The sequence below is a fragment of the Poromitra crassiceps genome (assembly GCF_964638095.1).
Source record: "Poromitra crassiceps genome assembly, chromosome: 11".
NCBI lineage: Eukaryota > Metazoa > Chordata > Actinopteri > Beryciformes > Melamphaidae > Poromitra > Poromitra crassiceps.
Genome location: NC_139643.1, coordinates 50,035,696 through 50,063,567, shown reverse-complemented (window position 1 = coordinate 50,063,567; position 27,872 = coordinate 50,035,696). Strand labels below are relative to the sequence as shown.

The window sequence follows — 27,872 nt, the reverse complement described above, 5'->3', positions numbered from 1 at the left end:
CTTGCTCAAGGGCACTTCAGTGGTGGGAATGAGGGGAGGGGCAAGTGCTGCCTTTTCAATCTCCCCACTCAGATTTATCCTGCTCGCTTCTCTAACCGTTGGGCCACCACTGCCCGACAAAGCCTACAAATGCAATTTTAGGTTTAACACACAGAGCTATAGGAGTATTTCAATAATGAGAGACTAGTAGAAGTTTAACAAGCTTTAATGATACAACAAATTAAGTTTGGCGTATGACTCCATGATATGATGACGCTCTCCTCTGATAGACGTCTGTAAAATCATAATCAGTCTTTATTGCCAAGTAAGTTTAAACTTTACACACAGGCTACAAGGAATTTACTTTGGTGTTCAGTGCATAACATTAAGATAAATGTAAAAGTCAAGAAGCATAAAAAATAAAATACAGATGTTCAAAGTACTCTAGTACCGCCTCCTTCACGAGTCGCGACAGTAAGTGTTGTTCTTCATCTGCTAGTTCAGTGAGTTTTGCTCGTAAGAGTGATCAGACTGATACTGTTGGAATCTGTGGATTCTCTGCATTTGACATCTTGTTGGACTCTCAGTGCAAACAAACAACAACCACCATTATTACTGCGACCAGCACGGCATGTGCTTTTGTGGCAATGGGTTATTTCGAAACAGGTACTCTCGACAAACATCAATAATATTAAATATCAAATAGAAACATTTACACAAAGAGGTTAATATGTACATATCTTTCATAATAAAAAGTCAAAGCTTGAGGGAGTGAAGGCTTTGCCACCTCAATGATATGTCTTTGAGTCATGGAGATGCATCAATGCACTTTCCTCTGTCCAGATCTTCAGTTCCCAATAATTCAAAATTGATGACATTTCTGTCACACGTTGTGTGCTTCTCCAACACTTTGTTAGGAAACAAGCACAGCTGATCCGTTTGAGGGTGTTGTACCTCAAAGAGTTTTTACTTCTCTTTACTTTGTCCTTTATTACAAATTAAATGAGTGATGAGATTCATGGCAAAAAATAGACTCCTTTCATCACGGAGCCCATAACAGGTGTGTTGTAAAGTGGTCATACCTTCACTCCTCTAGACCTGGACCCAGTCACACTCCCTGGTCACATACTGTACACAGAGCGGAGTGAAACTACAATAAAGCAACATTCATCGACACACCAACCAAATGAAGCACAATTTACAAAATATGTACCTTTCAGTATCACAACTATATACAAAGGTGTTAAAATACAATCCAACTCTAACTGACACATTTAGGAAATCAGCTGTTGGCAATTGGCACTAATAAAGGAAGAAAATAAAGAAAATATTGATTTGGGCGTGATTGACAGGTCACCTGTCCAGTGGTGGCACAGCTTGCTGATCCAACCCCAATAGCAGGCGGAGCTGCGGCTCTGGGAAACCCCTGGTGTCGTGCCGTATTATGTATTTATTTAGAGGAAGAGCAAACAGGACCTTCTTTGCGCCTGTGTTTTACTTCCTGCCTTTTAGACACTGATTTGGGTGGGTTGTGAAATAGGCTAATGGACTTGTCCTGATAAGTTTGGTTTTTTATCCAGTTTATCCAGAATAGAAAAATCCCCCCCCCCCCCCCCTCCTCCAGCAACCTTCGGGATAGTCCGCTTCTCAAACCTCTTGACCGCCCAATAAGTCTACCAGCCCACCCTAATATATCAGGCTCAAAGTATTTTTAGAACAAAAGAGAATAATCCTGTGTGAATAAATTGCACGGCAAAAACAAACAAACAAACAAACAAACGAACAATAAACACATTTATCTCTATGGGACTATTCACACCAAATCAGGGGGGAATAATCCACACAGCAAATTTGTATTTGGTGTGAATAGTCCCATTGAGATAAAAGTTGTTTGTTTGTTTGTTTGTTTGTTTGTTTGTTTGTTTGTTTGTTTGTTTGTTTGTTTTTAATCGCCATGCAATTTATTCACACTGATTATTTGCTTTTGGTCTGAAAAGACCTTAAAACTGGCCAGGTAGAGTAGAGTACCGGTATGTTTGGTTCTGATCCATGGTGGCTGGATTGAGGCTCTGGTAGGTGGAGTCTGGCTGCAGAGTAGAGTATGTTTGGTTCTGATCCATGGTGGCTGGATGGAGGTTCTGGTTGTTGGGGTCTGGCTGCAGAGTAGAGTATATTTGGTTCTGATCCATGGTGGCTGGATGGAGGCTCAGGTAGTTGGGGTCTGGCTGCAGAGTAGAGTATGTTTGGTTCTGATCCATGGTGGCTGGATGGAGGTTCTGGTAGTTGGGGTCTGGCTGCAGAGTAGAGTATGTTTGGTTCTGATCCATGGTGGCTGGATGGAGGCTCAGGTAGGTGGGGTCTGGCTGGGATCTGGAGGCTGGAGGCCAGTTTGCATAGATGACATTCTGTAAAAAATAATATCAAGTTCAGCAAGATGACAAGCCATGGAAACAGTCCTCCATCTTGCATGTATCCTACATCTATTAGGCTGTGTAGTTCTTTCTGAGCAGCAGCTCCTTTCCTCCTTAAAAGCAAAGAGAGGCGGCTGCAAGGTGCAGAAAAGCTCTGCAACTGGAGTTTATTTCCCCCCAAACTTTAACTAATTAAAAACAAACTTATCAGAATAAATGAGCACTTAAACATACGTCAGCGTGATAAGAACTATACACAAAATGACAGAAACCATCTTTGGAGAAAATGTATTTGACATGTTGATTATTTAGTTTGGCTCGTGTCCCGTCCGCTAACATGAAGGGGGCGGATTTATGAGATATATTGCAGCAAGCCACCAGAGATGTTTTGGGAGCTGATATGTCCATATATTATACTGTTGATGGTGGAAACTAACTATGAGAATAAACAGAGATACAAAGAGTTAAAGCAATTCACCTGCAGGTTCATGGTGTCTGAGTTTCCCCTGGTGTTCGAACCTGTGGAACAGACAGAACAAAGGTTTTATGTGTGTGCGTGCGTGTGTGGGTGTGTTTGTGTTTGTGTGTGTGTGTGTGTGTGTGTGTGTGTGTGTGTGTGTGTGTGTGTGTGTGTGTGTGTGTGTGTGTGTGTGTGTGTGTGTGTGTGTGTGTGTGCGTGCGTCTGTGGGTGTGTTTGTGTGGGTGTCTGTGGGTGGGGGTGTAGGGAATTGTAGCAGTGTTGAAGTAGTGCTGAAGGAGAGACAGGTGAACTCACCATCACTTTCCCTCTTTGTCTTCCATCTGTAGAGCAGCAGCAGACTGACAGCCAGCACCAAGACAACCACAACAACCACAACAGTCACAACCAGAAAGTCACCTGGGCGAGAGAGATAGAGGGAGAGTGGGGAAGAGGGGAGAGAGAGGGAGGGAGAGATTGAGAGAGAAGCAGGAGGTAGATGGCCAAAAAGATGAAGGGAAAAATATAAATCAGAAAATCATCTTATTTTATGTGAATATTGAATAGTTTGGTATAATCAACTAAAGGGGAGATCAATTGGAAATCCTGGCCAGACGTTTTCTGACAGCTGATTCATCTAGCTTAACTCATATTTTAAACAATGTTGTCAACACATCCTAAACTACATGTGTATCTCTTGTGTTACTGTAAATTTGTCTAAAAATCTGTCATTTTTACTCGTAGGCTAATAAATGTATAAAACATTTTACATTGTGAAACATATGATATTGTTTTTACAGCATGTGCATTGTCTTACTTGTCTCAGTTGGAGAGGAGGAATCAGCTCTGGTTGTTGTTGCAGGCAGGACAGCTGGAGGAGGAGTGGTGGTTGTGGTTGTTGTTGTTGTTGTTGTTGTTGTTGGAGGAAGAGGAACTGGTTCAGGGTGAAAAACATTGTTATGTTTTTAAAGTTTTTTCTACGTTTAACTAAATTAGGTAGGTTTTAACTCAAATTAATTGATGCTTAAAACACTTAGACCCAGTTAGCATATTCACCATGTAATAATTAAATATAGCCGCAAGCGGCAATTGAGGGGTCTAAGCACAATCTGAAAAGACAAACAGATCAAACATTCCAGAAGGTAAAACGAGTCAACGACACACACAAACTGACATGTTGTGAAGTTCAGACATGCAGTCTTAGCTTCTGTCAAGTTCATCTTTTCATTACAGTCACATTATGGAGTTGTTCACAACTGACAAACGTTCTATTAGTCTTTGATGGCTAATGTAATGAGTTTGGAAAGGACAAGTCTGGATTAGATCTCACAAACCTCCGCATGAAAGGTTTTACCTACTGAGCCAAACACCTGTTATAGGTTTAGCGAGGAGAAACTAACTAAAGGGAGAAGTAGTGTGATACTGCAACCTATGGCAAGTAGGACTTGGCCACCTTGAACCCTGGACCTTTGTAACCTCAAAGGTGTCTTTACTGCCTGCTCCACTGGAGAGACAAAACATGACAGAAGGTAGAACAAGAACGGCGCTCACTGCTTGAGTGTCTTTTTCTTTGAAGAGCTAAATTAATACATTCAAACACTGCAAGTCAGGTGTAAGAAGTAAACTAAATGTGTCTCTCCTCCTCCATCAGCTCTGCTCTGATCACAGTCTTACCCGGGTTGTTGGTCTTGATCACTGCTGGGTCCAGTTTGGTGTCCTTCTTGACACCAGCGAGCTGAAACACACACTTGTACTTCCCCCAGTCTTCAGCTTTGACTGATGAAACGTCCAGCTGAACGCTCATCTGGAAGGTTCCATCATGGTTGGGGAGGATCTCTCCCTGGTCCATGAGGTCCTGAAGCTTCTCTCCATCTCTCCTCCAGAACAATATGCCTCTGTCAGGGTAGAAGCCTGTAGCATGGCAGGTGACTGGAGAGGAGGGAGACTTCTGGAGGAGAGAGATCGAGGGAATAACTGGAGAGAGAGAGAGGGGGGGAGACACACACACACACACACACACACACACACAGAGTAGAGTTGAGGGAGGAAGAGAGAGAGAGAAACTGTGTGTAAACTCAAACAAACTGTGTTGGTTGATATTCACTGTCATGTTTCTGTACATTAGAAACAGAAGAGACAGATGAACATTGTTGTGTTGATGAAACTACATCAGGTCATGTGACTCTACCTGTTCTCTGCAGAGAGCTCTTCCCATAGGACACATACGTCTTCAGGTTATCAATGCAGGTCTTTGAAAAATACTTCTTGTCCTCTGCTAACTCAGCTTTGTTATTATTCCAGCTGTTTTTGGTGCTGTCAGCCTCTGGTTTAGCAGCGATCCATGTCCATGTCTTCATGTTCAACACCAGCCAGTCTTCTCCATCATAACCGTACTGCTGAAAAGCATTAACTTCTCCTGTCTCATCATCCCATTCACAACCATAGATATCCTGGAAGGTGTGGACACCTGAGAGAGAGAGAGAGAGAGAGAGAGAGAGAGAGAGAGAGAGAGAATGTAATCTCTGTTGGTTATTATGGGATGGACAGAATCATGGATTTTTCTTTTTAAAGTATCAGTACACCAGACGAGCATCCAGTAGTCTTAGTTATGTGTGTGTGTGTGTGTGTGTGTGTGTGTGTGTGTGTGTGTGTGTGTGTGTGTGTTGTATGTGAAAGAGAGTAGTTGGTGTGTGTCTATGTGCTTGTGAGCATGTGGGAGAGAGAGAGAGAGAGAGAGAGAGAGAGAGAGAGAGTGCATGTGTGTGAAAGAGAGAGTGCCTGTCTGTCTGTCTCTCTGTGTGTGTGCGTGCGTGCGTGCGTGCGTGCGTGTGATGAAGGCTGCATCTCTCTGCTATTTTACAACAAAGCAGGATGAAAAACATTTAAACAGAATAAAGTGAAACATAAACAAACCTCCAGTTTGGTGAAAGAGCTTCTTTATGAACTCAATGTTGTTTTTGTAGGTCTGGTGTTTCTCCAGGCACATCTCAGTCGCCCTTTTCCAGTACTGTGGATTAATTGCTGTTGCAGGGATCATCCAGTCCTGTTTGGGTTCTGCTCTCTTGGTGTTGCTGTCATAGTGAAACACCTGAACTTCATCAACAAACCAAACATCCACAAACTCTGGGAAGTTTGGGGCTCCAGAGGATGCAGTCTCGAGATACTTCAGGGAGTGAGTCACTGTGGGACAAACAGGAAATTAACTCAGGTTTTGATTTACATCTTTAAATACATTTGTAAACTAACAACACAACAAAGAATTCCAATCTCTGTTCACACTGAATTCAATGCACTCTTGAAAACTATTAGGGCCCTATCGTCGTACGGCGCTGTCGTTTGCGCTGCGTTTGCGCGCCTCTTATTGCTATCTTCCCAGCGTCTTAAGCTATCGTCTGCCTCCACCGTCCAGTTTTGCGCTGGGATGACACAGGTGTAGGCATGGCCCAGGCGTGTCGGTGGGCCTCTAGCCTATCATGTGTCTCACGCAAGTGTCATTTAGCGCTGTGGGGAAGATACCGTCGGTATGTGGCGAGCGCAAAGAGAGGTTTGGGCATTGCCCGTTCCAAAATAATAATAATATAATAATAATAATGCAGTGCACATAGAGGCACCGAGGCAGCGCTGTGCGTGGTCCCGCGGATCGAAATCAGTTTCTGGCAGCAAATCACTTTCTGACACAACACCGGCCAGTAGGCTATACAGTAACCTCTCTCCCTGCAACATTGCACCATGCAACAATTCTGGTATAGGCTATTGTAATAAAATCTCACACATCCCTACCCTATTAAAGAAATGAATATTTTTAAATGTGTATGTTATAGCCTAGCCTATATGAGCGAAACGACTAATTAAAAGGCTACTAATTCCAAAAGCATCAATTTTCGTTACAAATCCAAACTACTCTATCCCTCTTTCTTCTCTGTCTCTCTCTCTCTCTCTCTCTCTCTCTCACACTGCCACTCTGCTTGCACTGCGTAAGAAAGAAGCTGCTGCCTGCCTGCGGTGACGCTGTGGCTTTTAAGGGGAGTGATCTCAACTTGTGGTGAATCCTGTTAATATGGGCATAAACACGTCTATCGGGGTTTGCGCTGAGATGACGTGAAGCGCAGCGGCCCGACATGCCCACAATTAGGGCTTTGCGTGCCATTATTCCAGCGCAAAACGGGCGCTAACGCAAAATTGCCGCTGTTGGGAAGATACAGCCCTTAGAGATTTGAACGACAGAGCAGAGCATTGAGCCACAGCAGCTTGTGAGATTTATAAAAACCAGTATATGTGTGTGTGTGTGTGTGTGTGTGTGTGTGTGTGTGTGTGTGTGTGTGTGTGTGTGTGTGTGTGTGTGTGTGTGTGTGTGTGTGTGTGCGTGCGTGCGTGCGTGCGTGCGTGCGTGCGTGCGTGCGTGCGTGCGCGCGCGTGCGTGCGTGTGTGTAGGTGTGTGTGTGCGTGCGGGGGGTGGGGGGGGTCAAGTCATGCTGGTGGTAAGTGGGTCAGATGAAATACTATGTGATGTGAGTCAAGAGTGTGATCATCTGGAATCATCGACAGGATATAGAAAATAATTCATATGAAATCTCCATTTAACTTAAATTATTGAAATTAAAATGCATTCACATTTATAAACTTAAAAGCAGGTGTGAATCAAAATATTTGATTGGTACTCTAAGGCTTATAAAGTGACCCTTCAGCCGGAGGCGGAGCTCGCCATCTTGGGCTGCTCAGAGTCCTCTCTGCTCCTCCCTAGGCTATACAACAGTCTCTGACGCAGGGGACGACTATCGCCAAGAGACTCATTTTGAAGGGGTGGAAGTCCCCCTCTCCACCTTCTTTTCAGCTGTGGCTGACAGACATGGTCTCAGTTATACATATGGACAGACTTCAGTTCCTGAGGACCAATTCATGTAGGAAATTCACAATCATCTGGGAGCCATTTCTAGACTACTTAAATGAGGTTAAGAACGACAAGTAACTTGCTCGGCTGACTTCTCATGGACCCCTTGCATGGGATTCCACGCACATTCCTTACAAGCACATGGAAACTTGATGCGGCTGGTAGCGCTATTTTGTAATATTAATGTTGGTATATGTATGTTTTGTTTGTTTTTGGTTTTTGTCTGAGCCTGTTTTTGTTTTTTTATGTTCTGAAAATTATAAAATAAAATATGAAAAAAAGAAAAAAGCAGGTGTGAATATAATTAATCTTAACATGATATCAGTCTACTAATCAAACTTCAGTTATAACAACTGCATGTTTAAAGGAAAGATTTTAAATGTGATCTTACCTGGAGATGCATCGTAACAGAAGAGGAGCAACAGAACCAACACCTTCATCTTGTTTGGATAAAGAAGTTGTATCTAATGATAAAGATATCTCAGTGACATTCTGTTAAGTCCCGTTTGTATGTTCTATAGATTTGTCCTTGATAAGTCCTGATTTTGAAGATTTGGTTGTAGTTGTTATTTTGTTGTGTCACTCAGCAGACAACAGTCCTTAAGGTCTGCAGAGCTCAGTCACAGTATTTCTGTCACCAGGTTCACACCATCAACCCGCTCATAGGGGGAATTATTTTAGAAGTTGTGGGTGTTGCTGGTCACAGCTAAAAACGAGCATTGAGGTCACAGAAATTGAAGTGGTTAAAGACCTGACCAGTTTGAGGTTCTTCCTCTTCTTCATTTTTAACTTTTCTCAAACCCAGGTACTAAATTACATCTTCAAAATAACCTCCCCCCCACATTTATCATATGCCATTGCTTACATAATCTAGAATCTAAAATAATATTAACAATAATAAACTACCAACTTTTGGGGGTTAGAAAACCACACGCCAACAATATTTCAGGGCGGGCACCGCTGATTCAGTGGGCAGGCCCAGCCCCCCAATGCCCACCCTTGGGCACGGGTGTGGTCAGGAGGCAGAGAGAGTTGAGGACCGCCCCTCCATCGCTGTTACCCTCTCTATGTGTGTGTCTACAGCCCAGATTACCACAGTGTGGTGCCCTAGGGCAGCTTCTCAAAGTGGGGTCCGGGGACCCCCAGGGCTCCTTGAGCAGGATCCAGGGGGTCCCCAGCAAAAAGGGGGATACTTTATTTTCACTATTCCATCCATAAGTAACACAAGGACAGAATATATGACTATTTTGGTCAGAGTTTCATACACTTCTTGTAATAAAACATCTAAGAGCAACAATTGTGTTAGATGGGTACCCTGCATGGGACAACATCATATTAATGTAACTGGGGGTGTGGTCTAATTTGTGTCAGTTTATGGGGTCCTTCATCTGAAAACGTTTGAGAACCACTGCCCTACTGTAGGGTGACATCACTACTGTAGTATTTTGAACAACACACCGATTGCAAAAGTCAACTTACAGACCAACGAGGAAATGAAACGATTTTGCTGAACATTATAGCCAATGTTTCTCTGCTCGTAAAAAAAAGAAAAGTTGGTTCCTTGTTTTCTGCACACACATGGATCACAATATTCTACAGTAGATTGTTATAAAAAAAAAACTCTTCCAGCCATCGTCTCCTCTGATAGACGTCTGTAAATCAGAAATGTCTTTATTGCCAAGTAAGTTTACACACAGGCTACAAAGAATGTACTTTGGTGTTCAGTGCATAACATTAATAAACATAGTAAGATCAATGTAAAAGGTAAGTACTGCAAGTCAAGAAGCATACAATATAAAATACAGATGTTCAAAGTACTCTAGTACCGCCTCCTTCACGAGTCGCGACAGTAAGTGTTGTTCTTCGTCTGCTAGTTCAGTGAGTTTTGCTCGTAAGAGAGATCAGACTGATACTGTTGGAATCTGTGGATTCTCTGCATTTGACATCTTGTTGGACTCTGAGTGCAAACAAACAACAACCACCATTATTACTGCGACCAGCACGGCATTTTGTGGCAATGGGCTATTTCGAAACAGGCACTCTGGACAAATATCAATAATATTAAATATCATATAGAAACATTTACACAAAGAGATTAATATGTACATATCTTTCATAATAACAAGTCAAAGCTTGAGGGAGTGAAGGCTTTGCCACCTCAATGATAAGTCTTTGAGTCATGGAGATGCATCAATGCACTTTCCTCTGTCCAGATTTTCAGTTCCCAATCATTCAAAATTGATGACATTTCTGTCACACGTCGTGTGCTTCTCCAACACTTTCCTGATCACAGTTTTAGGGTGTTGTAAGGAGTTTTCTCTCTCTTTTTTTTCTTTGTCCTTTATTAAAAATTAAATGAGTGATGAGATTCATGGCAAAAAAAATAGACTCCTTTCATCACAGAGCCCATAACAGGTGTGTTGTAAAGTGGTCATACCTTCACTCCCCTAGACCTGGACCCAGTCACACTCCCTGGTCACATACTGTACACAGAGCGGAGTGAAACTACAATAAAGCAACATTCATCGACACACCAAATGAAGCACGATTTACAAAATATGTACCTTTCAGTATCACAACTATATACAAAGGTGTTAAAATACAATCCAGGTCTAACTGACACATTTAGGAAATCAGCTGTTGGCAATTGGCACTAATAAAGGAAGAAAATAAAGAAAAGATTGATTTGGGTGTGATTGACAGGTCACCTGTCCAGTGATGGCACAGCTTGCTGATCCAACCCCAATAGCAGGCGGAGCTGCGGCTCTGGGAAACCCCTGGTGTCGTGCCGTATTATGTATTTATTTAGAGGAAGAGCAAACAGGACCTTCTTTGCGCCTGTGTTTTACTTCCTGCCTTTTAGACACTGATTTGGGTGGGTTGTGAAATAGGCTAATGGACTTGTCCTGATAAGTTTTTTTTTAATCCAGAATAGAATACTATTAATCCCCCCCTCCCCGGCAACCTTCGGAATAGTCCCCTTCTCAAACCTCTTTACCGCCCAAGTCTACCAGCCCACCCTAATATATCAGGCTCAAAGTATTTTTAGAACAAAAGAGAATAATCCTGTGTGAATAAATTGCACGGCAAAAACAAACAAACAAACAAACAAAAAACACACATTTATCTCTTTGGGACTATTCACACCAAATCAGGGGGGCGGGGAATAATCCACACAGCAAATTTTTATTTGGTGTGAATAGTCCCATTGTGATAAAAGTTTTTTGTTTGTTTGTTTGTTTGTTTGTTTTTAATCGCCATGCAATTTATTTGCACTGATTATTTGCTTTTGGTCTGAAAAGACCTTAAAACTGGCCCTGGAGAGTAGAGTATGTTTGGTTCTGATCCATGGTGGCTGGATTGAGGCGCTGGTAGGTGGAGTCTGGCTGCAGAGTAGAGTATGTTTGGTTCTGATCCATGGTGGCTGGATGGAGGCTCAGGTAGGTGGAGTCTGGGTGCAGAGTAGAGTATGTTTGGTTCTGATCCATGGTGGCTGGATGGAGGCTCAGGTAGGTGGAGTCTGGCTGCAGAGTAGAGTATGTTTGGTTCTGATCCATGGTGGCTGGATGGAGGCTCAGGTAGGTGGAGTCTGGCTGCAGAGTAGAGTATGTTTGGTTCTGATCTATGGTGGCTGGATGGAGGTTCTGGTAGTTGGGGTCTGGCTGCAGAGTAGAGTATGTTTGGTTCTGATCTATGGTGGCTGGATGGAGGTTCTGGTAGTTGGGGTCTGGCTGGGATCTGGAGGCTGGAGGCCAGTTTGCATAGGTGACATTCTGTAAAAAATAATATCAAGTTCAGCAAGGTGACAAGCCAGGACAGCACACCAGCAGTAGTTATGGAAACAGTCCTCCATCTTCCATCCTACATCTATTAGGCTGTGTAGTGTTTTCTGAGCACCAGCTCATTTCCTCTTTAAAAGCAAAGAGAGGCGGCTGCAAGGTGCAGAAAAGCTCTGCAACCGGAGTTTATTTCCCCCCAAACTTTAACTAATCAAAAATAAACTTATCAGAGAAAATGAGCACTTGAACATACGTCAGCGTGATAAGAACTATACACAAAATGACAGAAACCATCTTTGGAGAAAATGTATTTGACATGTTGATTATTTAGTTTGGCACATGCCCAGTCCGCTAACATGAAGGGGGCGGGATTTATGACATATATTGCGCAAGCCACCCGAGATGTTTTGGGAGCTGATATGTCCATATATTATACTGTCGATGGTGGAAACTAACTATGAGAATAAACAGAGATACAAAGAGTTAAAGCAATTCACCTGCAGGTTTATGCTGTCTGAGTTTCCCCTGGTGTTCGAACCTGTGGAACAGACAGTACAAAGGTTTTATGTGTGTGTGTGTGTGCGTGCGTGGGTGTGTTTGTGTGGGTGTGGGTGGGTGTGTTTGTGTTTGTGTGTGTGTGTGTGTGTGTGTGCGTGTGTGTGTGTGTGTGTGTGTGTGGGGGGGGGGGGGGGTGTGGGGGTGTGTGTGTGTGTGTCTGTGTGTGTGTGTGTGTGTGTGTGTGTGTGTGTGTGTGTGTGTGTGTGTGTGTGTGTGTGTGTGTGTGCGTCTGTGGGTGTGTGTGATGTGTTTGTGTGGGTGTCTGTGGGTGGGGGTGTAGGGAATTGTAGTAGTGTTGAAGTAGTGCTGAAGGAGAGACAGGTTAACTCACCATCACTTTCCCTCTTTGTCTTCCATCTGTAGAGCAGCAGCAGACTGACAGCCAGCACCAAACCAACCACAACAACCACAACAGTCACAACCAGAAAGTCACCTGGGCGAGAGAGATAGAGGGAGAGTGGGGAAGAGGGGAGAGAGAGGGAGGGAGAGATTGAGAGAGAAGCAGGAGGTAGATGGCCAAAAAGATGAAGGGAAAAATATAAATCAGAAAATCATCTTATTTTATGTGAATATTGAATAGTTTGGTATAATCAACTAAAGGGGAGATCAATTGGAAATCCTGGCCAGACGTTTTCTGACAGCTGATTCATCTAGCTTAACTCATATTTTAAACAATGTTGTCAACACATCCTAAACTACATGTGTATCTCTTGTGTTACTGTAAATTTGTCTAAAAATCTGTCATTTTTACTCGTAGGCTAATAAATGTATAAAACATTTTACATTGTGAAACATATGATATTGTTTTTACAGCATGTGCATTGTCTTACTTGTCTCAGTTGGAGAGGAGGAATCAGCTCTGGTTGTTGTTGCAGGCAGGACAGCTGGAGGAGGAGTGGTGGTTGTGGTTGTTGTTGTTGTTGTTGTTGTTGTTGGAGGAAGAGGAACTGGTTCAGGGTGAAAAACATTGTTATGTTTTTAAAGTTTTTTCTACGTTTAACTAAATTAGGTAGGTTTTAACTCAAATTAATTGATGCTTAAAACACTTAGACCCAGTTAGCATATTCACCATGTAATAATTAAATATAGCCGCAAGCGGCAATTGAGGGGTCTAAGCACAATCTGAAAAGACAAACAGATCAAACATTCCAGAAGGTAAAACGAGTCAACGACACACACAAACTGACATGTTGTGAAGTTCAGACATGCAGTCTTAGCTTCTGTCAAGTTCATCTTTTCATTACAGTCACATTATGGAGTTGTTCACAACTGACAAACGTTCTATTAGTCTTTGATGGCTAATGTAATGAGTTTGGAAAGGACAAGTCTGGATTAGATCTCACAAACCTCCGCATGAAAGGTTTTACCTACTGAGCCAAACACCTGTTATAGGTTTAGCGAGGAGAAACTAACTAAAGGGAGAAGTAGTGTGATACTGCAACCTATGGCAAGTAGGACTTGGCCACCTTGAACCCTGGACCTTTGTAACCTCAAAGGTGTCTTTACTGCCTGCTCCACTGGAGAGACAAAACATGACAGAAGGTAGAACAAGAACAGCGCTCACTGCTTGAGTGTCTTTTTCTTTGAAGAGCTAAATTAATACATTCAAACACTGCAAGTCAGGTGTAAGAAGTAAACTAAATGTGTCTCTCCTCCTCCATCAGCTCTGCTCTGATCACAGTCTTACCCGGGTTGTTGGTCTTGATCACTGCTGGGTCCAGTTTGGTGTCCTTCTTGACACCAGCGAGCTGAAACACACACTTGTACTTCCCCCAGTCTTCAGCTTTGACTGATGAAACGTCCAGCTGAACGCTCATCTGGAAGGTTCCATCATGGTTGGGGAGGATCTCTCCCTGGTCCATGAGGTCCTGAAGCTTCTCTCCATCTCTCCTCCAGAACAATATGCCTCTGTCAGGGTAGAAGCCTGTAGCATGGCAGGTGACTGGAGAGGAGGGAGACTTCTGGAGGAGAGAGATCGAGGGAAGAACTGGAGAGAGAGAGAGGGGGGGAGACACACACACACACACACACACACACACAGAGTAGAGTTGAGGGAGGAAGAGAGAGAGAGAAACTGTGTGTAAACTCAAACAAACTGTGTTGGTTGATATTCACTGTCATGTTTCTGTACATTAGAAACAGAAGAGACAGATGAACATTGTTGTGTTGATGAAACTACATCAGGTCATGTGACTCTACCTGTTCTCTGCAGAGAGCTCTTCCCATAGGACACATACGTCTTCAGGTTATCAATGCAGGTCTTTGAAAAATACTTCTTGTCCTCTGCTAACTCAGCTTTGTTATTATTCCAGCTGTTTTTGGTGCTGTCAGCCTCTGGTTTAGCAGCGATCCATGTCCATGTCTTCATGTTCAACACCAGCCAGTCTTCTCCATCATAACCGTACTGCTGAAAAGCATTAACTTCTCCTGTCTCATCATCCCATTCACAACCATAGATATCCTGGAAGGTGTGGACACCTGAGAGAGAGAGAGAGAGAGAGAGAGAGAGAGAGAGAGAGAGAATGTAATCTCTGTTGGTTATTATGGGATGGACAGAATCATGGATTTTTCTTTTTAAAGTATCAGTACACCAGACGAGCATCCAGTAGTCTTAGTTATGTGTGTGTGTGTGTGTGTGTGTGTGTGTGTGTGTGTGTGTGTGTGTGTGTGTGTGTGTGTGTGTGTGTGTGTTGTATGTGAAAGAGAGTAGTTGGTGTGTGTCTATGTGCTTGTGAGCATGTGGGAGAGAGAGAGAGAGAGAGAGAGAGAGAGAGTGTGCATGTGTGTGAAAGAGAGAGTGCCTGTCTGTCTGTCTCTCTGTGTGTGTGCGTGTGTGCGTGCGTGCGTGCGTGCGTGTGATGAAGGCTGCATCTCTCTGCTATTTTACAACAAAGCAGGATGAAAAACATTTAAACAGAATAAAGTGAAACATAAACAAACCTCCAGTTTGGTGAAAGAGCTTCTTTATGAACTCAATGTTGTTTTTGTAGGTCTGGTGTTTCTCCAGGCACATCTCAGTCGCCCTTTTCCAGTACTGTGGATTAATTGCTGTTGCAGGGATCATCCAGTCCTGTTTGGGTTCTGCTCTCTTGGTGTTGCTGTCATAGTGAAACACCTGAACTTCATCAACAAACCAAACATCCACAAACTCTGGGAAGTTTGGGGCTCCAGAGGATGCAGTCTCGAGATACTTCAGGGAGTGAGTCACTGTGGGACAAACAGGAAATTAACTCAGGTTTTGATTTACATCTTTAAATACATTTGTAAACTAACAACACAACAAAGAATTCCAATCTCTGTTCACACTGAATTCAATGCACTCTTGAAAACTATTAGGGCCCTATCGTCGTACGGCGCTGTCGTTTGCGCTGCGTTTGCGCGCCTCTTATTGCTATCTTCCCAGCGTCTTAAGCTATCGTCTGCCTCCACCGTCCAGTTTTGCGCTGGGATGACACAGGTGTAGGCATGGCCCAGGCGTGTCGGTGGGCCTCTAGCCTATCATGTGTCTCACGCAAGTGTCATTTAGCGCTGTGGGGAAGATACCGTCGGTATGTGGCGAGCGCAAAGAGAGGTTTGGGCATTGCCCGTTCCAAAATAATAATAATATAATAATAATAATGCAGTGCACATAGAGGCACCGAGGCAGCGCTGTGCGTGGTCCCGCGGATCGAAATCAGTTTCTGGCAGCAAATCACTTTCTGACACAACACCGGCCAGTAGGCTATACAGTAACCTCTCTCCCTGCAACATTGCACCATGCAACAATTCTGGTATAGGCTATTGTAATAAAATCTCACACATCCCTACCCTATTAAAGAAATGAATATTTTTAAATGTGTATGTTATAGCCTAGCCTATATGAGCGAAACGACTAATTAAAAGGCTACTAATTCCAAAAGCATCAATTTTCGTTACAAATCCAAACTACTCTATCCCTCTTTCTTCTCTGTCTCTCTCTCTCTCTCTCACACTGCCACTCTGCTTGCACTGCGTAAGAAAGAAGCTGCTGCCTGCCTGCGGTGACGCTGTGGCTTTTAAGGGGAGTGATCTCAACTTGTGGTGAATCCTGTTAATATGGGCATAAACACGTCTATCGGGGTTTGCGCTGAGATGACGTGAAGCGCAGCGGCCCGACATGCCCACAATTAGGGCTTTGCGTGCCATTATTCCAGCGCAAAACGGGCGCTAACGCAAAATTGCCGCTGTTGGGAAGATACAGCCCTTAGAGATTTGAACGACAGAGCAGAGCATTGAGCCACAGCAGCTTGTGAGATTTATAAAAACCTGTGTGTGTGTGTGTGTGTGTGTGTGTGTGTGTGTGTGTGTGTGTGTGTGTGTGTGTGTGTGTGTGTGTGTGTGTGTGTGTGTGTGTGTGTGTGTGCGTGCGTGCGTGCGTGCGTGCGTGCGCGCGCGTGCGTGTGTGTAGGTGTGTGTGTGCGTGCGGGGGGTGGGGGGGGTCAAGTCATGCTGGTGGTAAGTGGGTCAGATGAAATACTATGTGATGTGAGTCAAGAGTGTGATCATCTGGAATCATCGACAGGATATAGAAAATAATTCATATGAAATCTCCATTTAACTTAAATTATTGAAATTAAAATGCATTCACATTTATAAACTTAAAAGCAGGTGTGAATCAAAATATTTGATTGGTACTCTAAGGCTTATAAAGTGACCCTTCAGCCGGAGGCGGAGCTCGCCATCTTGGGCTGCTCAGAGTCCTCTCTGCTCCTCCCTAGGCTATACAACAGTCTCTGACGCAGGGGACGACTATCGCCAAGAGACTCATTTTGAAGGGGTGGAAGTCCCCCTCTCCACCTTCTTTTCAGCTGTGGCTGACAGACATGGTCTCAGTTATACATATGGACAGACTTCAGTTCCTGAGGACCAATTCATGTAGGAAATTCACAATCATCTGGGAGCCATTTCTAGACTACTTAAATGAGGTTAAGAACGACAAGTAACTTGCTCGGCTGACTTCTCATGGACCCCTTGCATGGGATTCCACGCACATTCCTTACAAGCACATGGAAACTTGATGCGGCTGGTAGCGCTATTTTGTAATATTAATGTTGGTATATGTATGTTTTGTTTGTTTTTGGTTTTTGTCTGAGCCTGTTTTTGTTTTTTTATGTTCTGAAAATTATAAAATAAAATATGAAAAAAGAAAAAAGCAGGTGTGAATATAATTAATCTTAACATGATATCAGTCTACTAATCAAACTTCAGTTATAACAACTGCATGTTTAAAGGAAAGATTTTAAATGTGATCTTACCTGGAGATGCATCGTAACAGAAGAGGAGCAACAGAACCAACACCTTCATCTTGTTTGGATAAAGAAGTTGTATCTAATGATAAAGATATCTCAGTGACATTCTGTTAAGTCCCGTTTGTATGTTCTATAGATTTGTCCTTGATAAGTCCTGATTTTGAAGATTTGGTTGTAGTTGTTATTTTGTTGTGTCACTCAGCAGACAACAGTCCTTAAGGTCTGCAGAGCTCAGTCACAGTATTTCTGTCACCAGGTTCACACCATCAACCCGCTCATAGGGGGAATTATTTTAGAAGTTGTGGGTGTTGCTGGTCACAGCTAAAAACGAGCATTGAGGTCACAGAAATTGAAGTGGTTAAAGACCTGACCAGTTTGAGGTTCTTCCTCTTCTTCATTTTTAACTTTTCTCAAACCCAGGTACTAAATTACATCTTCAAAATAACCTCCCCCCCACATTTATCATATGCCATTGCTTACATAATCTAGAATCTAAAATAATATTAACAATAATAAACTACCAACTTTTGGGGGTTAGAAAACCACACGCCAACAATATTTCAGGGCGGGCACCGCTGATTCAGTGGGCAGGCCCAGCCCCCCAATGCCCACCCTTGGGCACGGGTGTGGTCAGGAGGCAGAGAGAGTTGAGGACCGCCCCTCCATCGCTGTTACCCTCTCTATGTGTGTGTCTACAGCCCAGATTACCACAGTGTGGTGCCCTAGGGCAGCTTCTCAAAGTGGGGTCCGGGGACCCCCAGGGCTCCTTGAGCAGGATCCAGGGGGTCCCCAGCAAAAAGGGGGATACTTTATTTTCACTATTCCATCCATAAGTAACACAAGGACAGAATATATGACTATTTTGGTCAGAGTTTCATACACTTCTTGTAATAAAACATCTAAGAGCAACAATTGTGTTAGATGGGTACCCTGCATGGGACAACATCATATTAATGTAACTGGGGGTGTGGTCTAATTTGTGTCAGTTTATGGGGTCCTTCATCTGAAAACGTTTGAGAACCACTGCCCTACTGTAGGGTGACATCACTACTGTAGTATTTTGAACAACACGCCGATTGCAAAAGTCAACTTACAGACCAACGAGGAAATGAAACGATTTTGCTGAACATTATAGCCAATGTTTCTCTGCTCGTAAAAAAAAGAAAAGTTGGTTCCTTGTTTTCTGCACACACATGGATCACAATATTCTACAGTAGATTGTTATAAAAAAAAAACTCTTCCAGCCATCGTCTCCTCTGATAGACGTCTGTAAATCAGAAATGTCTTTATTGCCAAGTAAGTTTACACACAGGCTACAAAGAATGTACTTTGGTGTTCAGTGCATAACATTAATAAACATAGTAAGATCAATGTAAAAGGTAAGTACTGCAAGTCAAGAAGCATACAATATAAAATACAGATGTTCAAAGTACTCTAGTACCGCCTCCTTCACGAGTCGCGACAGTAAGTGTTGTTCTTCGTCTGCTAGTTCAGTGAGTTTTGCTCGTAAGAGAGATCAGACTGATACTGTTGGAATCTGTGGATTCTCTGCATTTGACATCTTGTTGGACTCTGAGTGCAAACAAACAACAACCACCATTATTACTGCGACCAGCACGGCATTTTGTGGCAATGGGCTATTTCGAAACAGGCACTCTGGACAAATATCAATAATATTAAATATCATATAGAAACATTTACACAAAGAGATTAATATGTACATATCTTTCATAATAACAAGTCAAAGCTTGAGGGAGTGAAGGCTTTGCCACCTCAATGATAAGTCTTTGAGTCATGGAGATGCATCAATGCACTTTCCTCTGTCCAGATTTTCAGTTCCCAATCATTCAAAATTGATGACATTTCTGTCACACGTCGTGTGCTTCTCCAACACTTTCCTGATCACAGTTTTAGGGTGTTGTAAGGAGTTTTCTCTCTCTTTTTTTTCTTTGTCCTTTATTAAAAATTAAATGAGTGATGAGATTCATGGCAAAAAAAATAGACTCCTTTCATCACAGAGCCCATAACAGGTGTGTTGTAAAGTGGTCATACCTTCACTCCCCTAGACCTGGACCCAGTCACACTCCCTGGTCACATACTGTACACAGAGCGGAGTGAAACTACAATAAAGCAACATTCATCGACACACCAAATGAAGCACGATTTACAAAATATGTACCTTTCAGTATCACAACTATATACAAAGGTGTTAAAATACAATCCAGGTCTAACTGACACATTTAGGAAATCAGCTGTTGGCAATTGGCACTAATAAAGGAAGAAAATAAAGAAAAGATTGATTTGGGCGTGATTGACAGGTCACCTGTCCAGTGATGGCACAGCTTGCTGATCCCACCCCAATAGCAGGCGGAGCTGCGGCTCTGGGAAACCCCTGGTGTCGTGCCGTATTATGTATTTATTTAGAGGAAGAGCAAACAGGACCTTCTTTGCGCCTGTGTTTTACTTCCTGCCTTTTAGACACTGATTTGGGTGGGTTGTGAAATAGGCTAATGGACTTGTCCTGATAAGTTTTTTTTTAATCCAGAATAGAATACTATTAATCCCCCCCTCCCCGGCAACCTTCGGGATAGTCCGCTTCTCAAACCTCTTTACCGCCCAAGTCTACCAGCCCACCCTAATATATCAGGCTCAAAGTATTTTTAGAACAAAAGAGAATAATCCTGTGTGAATAAATTGCACGGCAAAAACAAACAAACAAAAAACACACATTTATCTCTTTGGGACTATTCACACCAAATCAGGGGGGAAGAAATCCACACAGCAAATTTGTATTTGGTGTGAATAGTCCCATTGAGATAAAAGTTGTTTGTTTGTTTGTTTGTTTTTAATCGCCATGCAATTTATTCGCACTGATTATTTGCTTTTGGTCTGAAAAGACCTTAAAACTGGCCAGGTAGAGTAGAGTATGTTTGGTTCTGATCCATGGTGGCTGGATGGAGGCTCAGGTAGGTGGAGTCTGGCTGCAGAGTAGAGTATGTTTGGTTCTGATCCATGGTGGCTGGATGGAGGCTCAGGTAGGTGGAGTCTGGCTGCAGAGTAGAGGATGTTTGGTTCTGATCTATGCTGGCTGGATGGAGGTTCTGGTAGTTGGGGTCTGGCTGGGATCTGGAGGCTGGAGGCCAGTTTGCATAGATGACATTCTGTAAAAAATAATATCAACTTCAGCAAGGTGACAAGCCATGGAAACAGTCCTCCATCTTGCATGTATCCTACATCTATTAGGCTGTGTAGTTCTTTCTGAGCAGCAGCTCCTTTCCTCCTTAAAAGCAAAGAGAGGCGGCTGCAAGGTGCAGAAAAGCTCTGCAACCGGAGTTTATTTCCCCCCAAACTTTAACTAATTAAAAATAAACTTATTTGAGAAAATGAGCACTTGAACATACGTCAGCGTGATAAGAACTATACACAACATGACAGAAACCATCTATGGAGAAAATGTATTTGACATGTTGATTATTTAGTTTGGCTCGTGTCCTGTCCGCTAAGATGAAGGGGCGGGATTTATGAGATATATTGCAGCGAGCCACCAGAGATGTTTTGGCTTCACTTTTTGGGAGCTGATATGATGTCCATATATTATACTGTCAATGGTGGAAACTAACTATGAGAATAAACAGATAAGAGTTAAAGCAAGTCACCTGCAGGTTTATGCTGTCTGAGTTTCCCCTGGTGTTCAAACCTGTGGAACAGACAGTACAAAGGTTTTATGTGTGTGTGTGTGTGTGTGTGTGTGTGTGTGTGTGTGTGTGTGTGTGTGTGTGTGTGTGTGTGTGTGTGTCTGTGTGTGTGCGTCTGTGTGTGTGTGTGTGTGTGTGTGTGTGTGTGTCTGTGTGTCTGTGTGTGTGTGTGTGTGTGTGTGTGTGTGTGTGTGTGTGCGTCTGTGTGTGTGCGTCTGTGTGTGTGTGTGTGTGTGTGTGTGTGCGGGTGTGTGGGTGGTGGGTGTGTTTGTGTGGGTGGTGGGTGTGTTTGTGTGGGTGGGGGTGTGGGGGCGGTTGAATTGTAGCAGTGTTGAAGTAGCGCTGAAGGACAGGGTAGGAAGTTAACTCACCATCACGTTCCCTCTTTGTCTTCCATCTGTAGAGCAGCAGCAGACTGACAGCCAGCACCAAAACAACCACAACAACCACAACAGTCATAACCAGAAAGTCACCTGGGCGAGAGAGATAGAGGGAGAGTGGGGAAGAGGGGAGAGAGAGGGAGGGAGAGATTGAGAGAGAAGCAGGAGGTGGATGGTCAAAAAGATGACAGGAATAATATAAATGAGAAAATCATCTTATTTTATGTGAATATTGAATAGTTTGGTATAATCAACTAAAGGGGAGATCAATTGGAAATCCTGGCCAGATGTTTTCTGACAGCTGATTCATCCAGCTTAACTTCAAACTCCTAAACTACATGTGTATCTCTTGTGTTACTGTAAATTCCTTTAAAAAATATCACATTTTTACTTGTGGGCTAGTAATAAATGTATAAAACATTTTACATTCTGAAAAATATAATGTTTTTACAGCATGTGTGAAATTGTCTTGTCTCAATTGGAGAGGAGGAATCAGCTCTGGTTGTTGTATGTTTTTAATGTTTTTTCTACCTTTAACTAGGCAGGTTATGCTTGAAACACTTACATATTCACTTACATATTCACCATGTAGTAATTAAATATAGCCGCAAGCGGCAATTGAGGGGTCTTAGCACAATTTGAAAAGGCAAGCAGATAGACCAAACATTCCAGAAGGTAAAACGACACACACAAACTGACATGTTGTGAAGTTCAGACATGCAGTCTTAGCTTCTGTCAAGTTCATCTTTTCATTACAGTCACAGGAGTTGTTCACAACTGACAAATGTCCTATTAGTCTTTGATGGCTAATGTAATGAGTTTGGAAAGGACAAGTCTGGATTAGATCTCACAAACTTCCACATGAAAGGTTGAGGCTTTACCTACTGAGCCAAATGCCTGTTATAGGTTCAGTGAGGAGAAACTAACTAAAGGGAGAAGTAGACATGTGATACTGCAACCTATGGCAAGTAGGACTTGGCCACCTTGAACCCTGGACCTTTGTAACCTCAAAGGTGTCTTTACTGTCTGCTCCACTGGAGAGACAAAACATGACAGAAGGTAGAACAAGAACGGCGCTCACTGCTTGAGTGTCTTTTTCTTTGAAGAGCTGAATTAATACATTCAAACACTGCAAGTCAGGTGTAAGAAGTAAACTAAATGAGTCTCTCCTCCTCCATCAGCTCAGCTCTGATTACAGTCTTACCCGGGTTGTTGGTCTTGATCACTGCTGGGTCCAGTTTGGTGATGATGTCCTCCTCGACACCAGCGAGCTGAAACACACACTCGTACTTCCCCCAGTCTTCAGGTTTGACTGATGAAACGTTCAGCCGAACGCTCGTCTGGAAGGTTCCATCGTGGTTGGGGAGGATCTCTCCCTTATCCTGAAGGTGCTGAAGCTCCTCTCCATCTCTGGCCCAGAACAACATGACTCTGTCCGGGTAGAAGCCTGTAGCATGGCAGGTGACTGGAGAGGAGGGAGACTTCTGGAGGAGAGAGATCGAGGGAAGAACTGGAGAGAGAGAGGGGGGGGGGGTGGAGACACACACACACACACACACACACACACACACACAGAGTAGGATTGAGGGAGGGAGAGAGGGGAGAGAGAATAAATTTAAGAGAGAGGGAGAGAGAGAGAAAAACTGTGTAAACTCAAACAAACTGTGTTGGTTGATATTCACTGTCATGTGTCTGTACATTAGAAACAGAAGAGACAGATGAACATTGTTGTGTTGATGAAACTACATCAGGTCATGTGACTCTACCTGTTCTCTGCAGAGAGCTCTTCCCATAGGACACCATCTTCTTCAGGTCATCAATGCAGGTCTGTAAAATATACTTCTTGGTCTTTGCTAACTGAGCTGTGTCATTATCCCAGCTCAATTTGGTGCTGACAGCCTCTGGTTTAGCAGCGATCCATGTCCATGTCTTCATGTCCAATGCCAGCCAGTCTTCTCCATCATAACCGTACTGCTGAAAACCATTAACTTCTCCTGTCTCATCATCCCATTCACAACCATACATCATCTGGTAGGTGTGGACACCTGAGAGAGAGAGAGAGAGAGAGAGAGAGAGAGAGAGAGAGAGAGAGAGAGAGAGAGAGAGAGAGAGAGAGAGAGAGAGAGAGAGAGAGAGAGAGAGAGAGAGAGAGAGAGAGAGAAATCTCTATTGGTTATTATGGGATGGACAGAATCATGGGAAAAAAATGTAAAGTATCAGTACACCAGACGAGCATCCAGTAGTATTAGTGTGTGTGTGTGTGTGTGTGTGTGTGTGTGTGTGTGTGTGTGTGTGTGCGTGTGTCACAGGGCAGAGAACTCCCTATTGTTTTGATTTATTTGTTTTGGTTTATTTCTATTAGATGTGTTCTTTATTTAATTATTTTTCATTAGATGTGCTCTTTAATTATTCAATGTGTGCTTTGATTACTTTTGTATTATTTGAGTTTGTATTTGGAGTGCTATTGTTTTTGGGAGTTTCTGCCTGGACTGCTGATTGCCGAAACCACAGACACCTGGGGCAGGGGAATGGACACGGGGGAGCCAATGGGTGAGCAGAGCGGGGGAGCATTTCCCCTTTATTAGGAGGATGCAAGGGACTGGAGGGGGGAGCAAGCCACAGACCGACAGCCAGTAGCCGAGTGAGACAGCCACGTCCCCGCCAGCAGCCGACGGGGCCCAGCCATGTCCCCGCCACAGCGACCCAGGACAGCGACCCAGGACCCCGACTGAAGAGGAACAAGGAACCAGAACTGACACACTATAACCCAGGCCTGATTGCCGTTACTGGACTAGGCTGGAGCCTGGTCCAGGGCACTGTGAGTATCTCACGATTGTTATAGTGGTTGGCTGCCTAGCCGGGAGTTCCTGAAATACCAAGTTACGTTAATTTGCAATCATAGTATCATAGCGCTACTGCTGTGGGACCGCGACAACACGTACTCGCCCGCTTTTCTCTTATAGAGGCCACCTCCGAGGGAGTGGACGGCGGAACCGAGACGTGATGGAGCCAGAGTACGGTGTGTGAAGGATTGCCTGAACGTTGGTGCGGCGCTGTTGGGCGGCTGGCTGGACCCCGGCCGGAAGTGAGGGGCACGTCGGCTGAGCTGGGACCATCGAACACACGGGACTCTATCTGGACTTTTTAGTTGTACATTTTTATCCCATTTTATTCCCTGTATTTTAGTTGGCTTTTAAAGCCCTTAACCCCATTTTTACCTCTTGTTTGAAAGCCCGTTTTTAATGCATACCTATTTATATTATAGTCAATAAATGGTATTCGTTTGGGTACAACTGTTTCCGTCTCTGTCCTTGGGTCTAGTTACACTGCTCTCCCTTGTATATAAAGAACCTACCTGGTACATTTGGGTCCACCTTTTATAGAGTTCCTAGGCTCTATCCAAACAAACCTAGGTGGCGTTGTCAGGCAAGCACCACTAAGAGCAAGCCATTACACGTGCGTGCGTGCGTGCGTGCGTGCGTGCGTGCGTGCGTGCGCGCGTGTGTGTGTGTGTTTTGTATGTGAAAGAAAGTATCTGTGTGTGCGCTTGTTAGTGTGTGTGTGTGTGTGTGTGTGTGTGTGTGTGTGTGCGTGTGTGTGTGCGTGTGTGTCTGTGTGCTTGTGAGCATGTGGGAGAGTGAGAGAGAGAGAGAGTGTGCATGTGTGTGAAAGAGTGTGTGTGTGTGTGTGTGTGTGTGTGTGTGTGAGTGAAAGAGATGCAGTGACAGAATAGGCCAGAATGGTATTTAAGGCCGAAACGCCCATTCTGGCCTATTCTGGCACTGTGCCACGCCTCTTCAGCGTAAAGCGCATTTTGTGGCGTAAAAACATGACTGTATCCTCCCGAGTCAGCGGTAGGCAGGCAGTTTAACGCCTAAGGCCATTGGGAGAATAGAGCCCAGTATCTGTGTTAGTGAGAGAGAGAGAGAGAATAGAGAGAGAGAGAGAGAGAGAGTGTGTGTGTGTGCCTGTCTGTCTGTGTGTGTGTGTGTGTGTGTGTGTGTGTGTGTGTGTGCGTGCGCGTGTGTGCGCGTGAGTGTGCGTGCGTGCGTGCGTGTTTGTGTGTGCATGTGTGTGTGTGTGTGTGATGAAGGCTGCATCTCGCTGCTATTTTATAACAAAGCAGGATGAAAAACATTTAAACAGAATAAAATGAAACATAAACAAACCTCCAGTTTGCTTAAAGCGCTTCTTTATGACCTCAATGTTGTTTTTGGAGGTCTGGTGTTTCTCCAGACACATCTCAGTCATCTTCTTCCAGTACTGTGGATCATCTGCTGTTGCGTTGATCATCCAGTCCTGTTTAGGTTCTGCTCTCTTGGTGTTGCTGTCATAGTGAAACACCTGAACTCCATCAACAAACCTGACCTCCACAAACTCTGGGAAGTTTGTGACTCCAGAGGATGCAGTGTTGAGATACTTCAGGGAGTGAGTCACTGTGGGACAAACAGGAAATTAACTCAGGTTTTGATTTACATCTTTAAATTATGTGTACACTAACAACACAAGAAATAATTCCAATCTCTGTTCATGTAGCCAAATCACACTGAACGCTTAAACTATTAGAGATATGAACGACTTTACAGTGACAGAGCAGAGCATTGAGCCACAGCAGCTTGTGAGATTTATAAAAACCTGTGTGTGTGTGTGTGTGTGTGTGTGTGTGTGTGTGTGTGTGTGTGTGTGTGTGTGTGTGTGTGTGTGTGTGTGTGTGTGTGTCAGTCAGTCAGTATGTACTTTGTTATATTATAGTTTTGTTCTATTATTATTGTTCTATAGTTTGTTATATTGTGGTATAATGTACATATTTTTACACACATATTTTCTATTTTCTTACAATTTATCTATGCTTATATATATTTTTATGTTAGAATGGGAGTGACCCAATTTCCCCCGGGGAATCAATAAAGTTTTTCTGATTCTGATTCTGATTCTGATTCTGATTCTGATTCTGATTCTTGCCAACCAACACAGAGTTAAGCTGAATACAAAACACTGGAGAAATGTAAAAAAAACAACAACAAAAAACAACAGGTTAAGCGTTGTTGATTAATTGACATCCAGTACCTGTGAAAACTTGTTACACAAAACACAATAACAAATCATTTTTCAAGAGACTATTTAGTTGAGATAATGTTTTTCTCATGAGTGGTATTAATTTATCTTGTTTCTTTTGTATTCATCCATGCTGGAGTGTGCGTGTCACTACATCATATTGTAATGGCAAATTATTGATCAAGTGTGTATTGATTGATTAGTTATTGGCTATGGCAATTCCATGCTGTATTTAGTGAACTGTGTTCTTCAGTCATTGCAGGAGATTGCTGTACAGAATAGTTTCTGTGAGAACATATGTCTTGTTTTGGGAAGTGTCTATGGGAATAGAGGTTCCTGTGGGAACCTGTGTCTTGTTGTGACTATAGACTGGATTTGTTATGTATTCTAGTGAACATCAGATTAACTATGGACGTCATGGAGAAGTACTGAGTTGGAGGGAGGTTGAATGAACGGATCCAGGAGAGGGGCGGGCAACATTGGTTTTAGTATATGAACTGTTGTAAACAATAATGCGGGGCTCTTGCATTGTCAAATGTAGACAAGAGGAGACCTCCGTGCACGGAGAGATGATTGTGGAAATAAAGAAAACCTCCTATGAACATTTAAAACGGATATCTAATTATTGATGAATCGGCAGAGCATTGCGGTGGATTTTTTCCTCCACAACTTGGGGGCTCGTCTACGGGATCTCACGACTGGGATGCGGACCTCTGGCATGTCGACTGGTGATAACCTCCTGTCAAAGTTGGACCTGAAAGCTCGATTAATGCTAAGAGAGCAGGAGTCGACATGCGGAGGAATGTAGCCCAGCGCTGTGATCTGCGGAACCTGGTGAGGCAAATACACACTGAGTGCAATGTTGATTGATCGGTTTTATGTCAAATTGAGTAGCTGTGAAATTTAGAATAATGTTATACAATTGGTTCTAAAAATAGACAATTGTAACTACTGTTAAAAGCTGCAGGTCTGGGGGATTGTGTAGTGGAGAACGGATGTAACTTCTGCCTGGGCAATCTTTTGCCTTTGAGGGGAGTGCGGGGTCCTGGGGATGCTCGCGTGAGATAATATTAAATAAAACTCACTATTGCCGTTATCGGATATACTCACCGCCGAGAGGGTGAGGCGTTGCGTTAGGAAAACGGATGTAACTTCTGCCTGGGAAATCTTTTGCCTTTGAGGGGAGTGCGATGTGTCCTGGGGATGCTCGCGTGAGATAATATTAGATAAAACTCACTATTGCCGTAGCTTAGAGCGCACGCGTAAGGGAGCTTACTAGAGCCGACTCATATTTGGGCAAGATTTAGAGAAGAAAAAATCGGCCTGTTTGTCGACGGACAAACAGTAAGGCGCGGGTTGAAAGGTATTACTTTAGCGTCTAAAACTGCAGTATAAAGTGGAAA

The 27,872-nt window shown here is 43.4% G+C and overlaps 3 protein-coding genes across 3 annotated transcripts; all 3 read right to left on the bottom strand.

Moving 5' to 3' along the window:
- Positions 1 to 3,687: 3,687 nt before the first annotated feature.
- Positions 3,688 to 8,175, bottom strand: LOC310785715 (major histocompatibility complex class I-related gene protein-like; the record flags this gene model as incomplete). Its single annotated transcript, XM_083646851.1, has 6 exons — positions 3,688 to 3,781; positions 4,324 to 4,351; positions 4,522 to 4,821; positions 5,036 to 5,314; positions 5,761 to 6,027; positions 8,127 to 8,175. The coding sequence occupies 6 exons, from the start codon at positions 8,173 to 8,175 to the stop codon at positions 3,688 to 3,690; spliced, it is 1,017 nt and encodes a 338-aa protein (XP_083502977.1).
- A 4,750-nt stretch (positions 8,176 to 12,925) lies between these two features.
- Positions 12,926 to 17,394, bottom strand: LOC310785714 (major histocompatibility complex class I-related gene protein-like; the record flags this gene model as incomplete). Its single annotated transcript, XM_083646850.1, has 6 exons — positions 12,926 to 13,019; positions 13,562 to 13,589; positions 13,760 to 14,059; positions 14,272 to 14,550; positions 15,013 to 15,279; positions 17,346 to 17,394. The coding sequence occupies 6 exons, from the start codon at positions 17,392 to 17,394 to the stop codon at positions 12,926 to 12,928; spliced, it is 1,017 nt and encodes a 338-aa protein (XP_083502976.1).
- Positions 17,395 to 22,568: 5,174 nt separating this feature from the next.
- LOC310785713 (class I histocompatibility antigen, F10 alpha chain-like) lies at positions 22,569 to 25,665 on the bottom strand (the record flags this gene model as incomplete). Its single annotated transcript, XM_083646849.1, has 3 exons — positions 22,569 to 22,924; positions 23,181 to 23,459; positions 25,584 to 25,665. The coding sequence occupies 3 exons, from the start codon at positions 25,663 to 25,665 to the stop codon at positions 22,569 to 22,571; spliced, it is 717 nt and encodes a 238-aa protein (XP_083502975.1).
- Between the last annotated feature and the right edge of the window lie 2,207 nt (positions 25,666 to 27,872).